The sequence below is a fragment of the Salvelinus sp. IW2-2015 genome, linkage group LG4q.1:29, assembly GCF_002910315.2.
Source record: "Salvelinus sp. IW2-2015 linkage group LG4q.1:29, ASM291031v2, whole genome shotgun sequence".
Classification (NCBI taxonomy): Eukaryota; Metazoa; Chordata; class Actinopteri; order Salmoniformes; family Salmonidae; genus Salvelinus; species Salvelinus sp. IW2-2015.
In genome coordinates, this window is record NC_036842.1 from 84,012,952 (window position 1) to 84,014,879 (window position 1,928).

The 1,928-nt window shown below is 40.6% G+C and overlaps 1 protein-coding gene across 2 annotated transcripts in view; it reads left to right on the plus strand.

The window, feature by feature from the left end:
* wt1a (WT1 transcription factor a) overlaps positions 1 to 1,928 on the plus strand; it is a 22,874-nt gene that overhangs the window by 11,724 nt on the left and 9,222 nt on the right. The window contains exon 5 of one of the 2 annotated variants that reach the window (XM_070443197.1): positions 602 to 694. In XM_070443197.1, coding sequence (XP_070299298.1) covers positions 602 to 694 — 93 coding nt within the window. Of the gene's footprint in view, positions 1 to 569; positions 695 to 1,928 lie in introns of those variants that run through there. The other variant, XM_070443196.1, reaches the window with a different exon arrangement.

The window sequence follows — 1,928 nt, forward strand, 5'->3', positions numbered from 1 at the left end:
TTTAACCCTCATCATCTTTTAACCCTCATCATCTTTTAACCCTCATCATCATTTAACCCTCATCATCTTTTAACCCTCATCATCCTTTAACCCTCTGTCATCCAAATAGTTGAATTGATTTGAAGTGAAACTCTACAGAACACTGTACTGTACGTACTTTAATCACTAGACAGAGTGTAGGCTACCGTCAGTGTACAGGGTACCAGGCACCAGAGCATCCCACTACAGTGAGCTGTTCTTGTGGTATGATAAAACGATGTGATGTCAGGGGCGCGCAGTGATACATCTAAAGTATGTGTTTGGGAAAGCACCTGGCAGGTTACCTAATGATCTTGGAGCCAGACGCTTAATAACAGATGGTTATTTGGATCTGAGGGTTGGAGGGCTATGGAGGGCTATGGTTAACACATCACCCTGTTGGTGTTAGTGTGGGTGGATCCTGATTGTGTGGCACATTCATGAGCCGTTGCCCAGGATGCACCTGTATAGATGGGGCCACATTTGATAATTCTCTGACTCTCCTGTGGTGCTTGTCTACACTGAAAACAGTGGTACCACGTTGTCCCGAGGAAAAATTCCTAAAAATGTTTTTTATTTGTTTAAATCCCAGCAGTGATAATTTATACCAAATGGCATCTCAGCTGGAATGCATGGCATGGAACCCTGTTAGCACGCTGGCTTCCACCATTAAGAGGTATGTCGACGTGACCCGCTCCTGTCATCTGAAACATTCCTCTTTGATCGGGATTAACAGTCATTAATCTGCACTAGTCTCAGAATAGCGGAGGGAGGGGGTGGTTGTAGGGGGTGGAGGGCTCCCTTCATTAAATCACACATTTGACCACTCACTGGCATTGTTTAAATATTTGATTTAGTAGCAGAGTGGGGCTCCACAGGGGGCCTGTGAATTACATCATTTCTCACTGAGGTGATTAGAAAGAAAAAATATTCCCTCTATCACAGATGGGTAGTTTTTTTATTTTTTCTTAGCTCTCTGGCACACACACACACACACACACACACACACACACACACACATTTGACGCCTCACTGGCATTGTTTAAAATATTTGATTTAGTTGCAGAGTGGGCTCCCAAGGGGGCCTGTGAATTACATCATTCTCTTGAGGTATTAGAAAGAAAAATATTCCTCTATCACAGATGGGTAGTTTTTTTATTTTTTCTTAGCTCTCTGACACACACAACACACAACACATCACACACACAACACATCACACACACAATACACACACACACACCACACACACACACAACACACACACAAACAACCACACACACACATAGATATCAATATATGGAAAGTAAAATATGGGAGTATGATTAATATAGGGAGAAAGATATAGGAGAATTATGGAGTCATATAAGGAGTAAGTATAGGGATTAAAGTATAGGGAGAAAGTATAGGGAAGTAGTTAGGGAAAGTATAGGAGTAATAATAGGAGTAAATATAGGTGAGTAGTTAGGGAGAAAGTATAGGGAGTATGTATGGGAGAAAGTATAGGAAAGTATAGGGAGTAATGTATAGGGGAAGTATAGGGAGTAATATAGGGAGTAAATTATAGGGAGTAAATATAGGGAGTTAGGATAAGGAGAAAGGTATAGGGATGTAAATATAGGAGAGTAAATATTTAGGGAGACTATAGGGGATTAGTATAAGGAGAAAGTAGGAGTAGTATAGGGAGAAAGTAGAGGAAGTATAGGGAGTAGTATAGGGAGAAAGTATAGGGAGTAAATATAGGGAGTAAATATAGGGAGTAATATAGGGAGTTAAGTATAAGGAGCAGTAAGGTTAGCAAGTTATAAGGAGTAAATGAAGGGATGTAAGTAATAGGGACGAAAGTAATGGGGTAAATTTAGGGAGTAAGTATGGAGAAGGTATAAGGGGTAATTAGTGATAAGTAGGGAGTC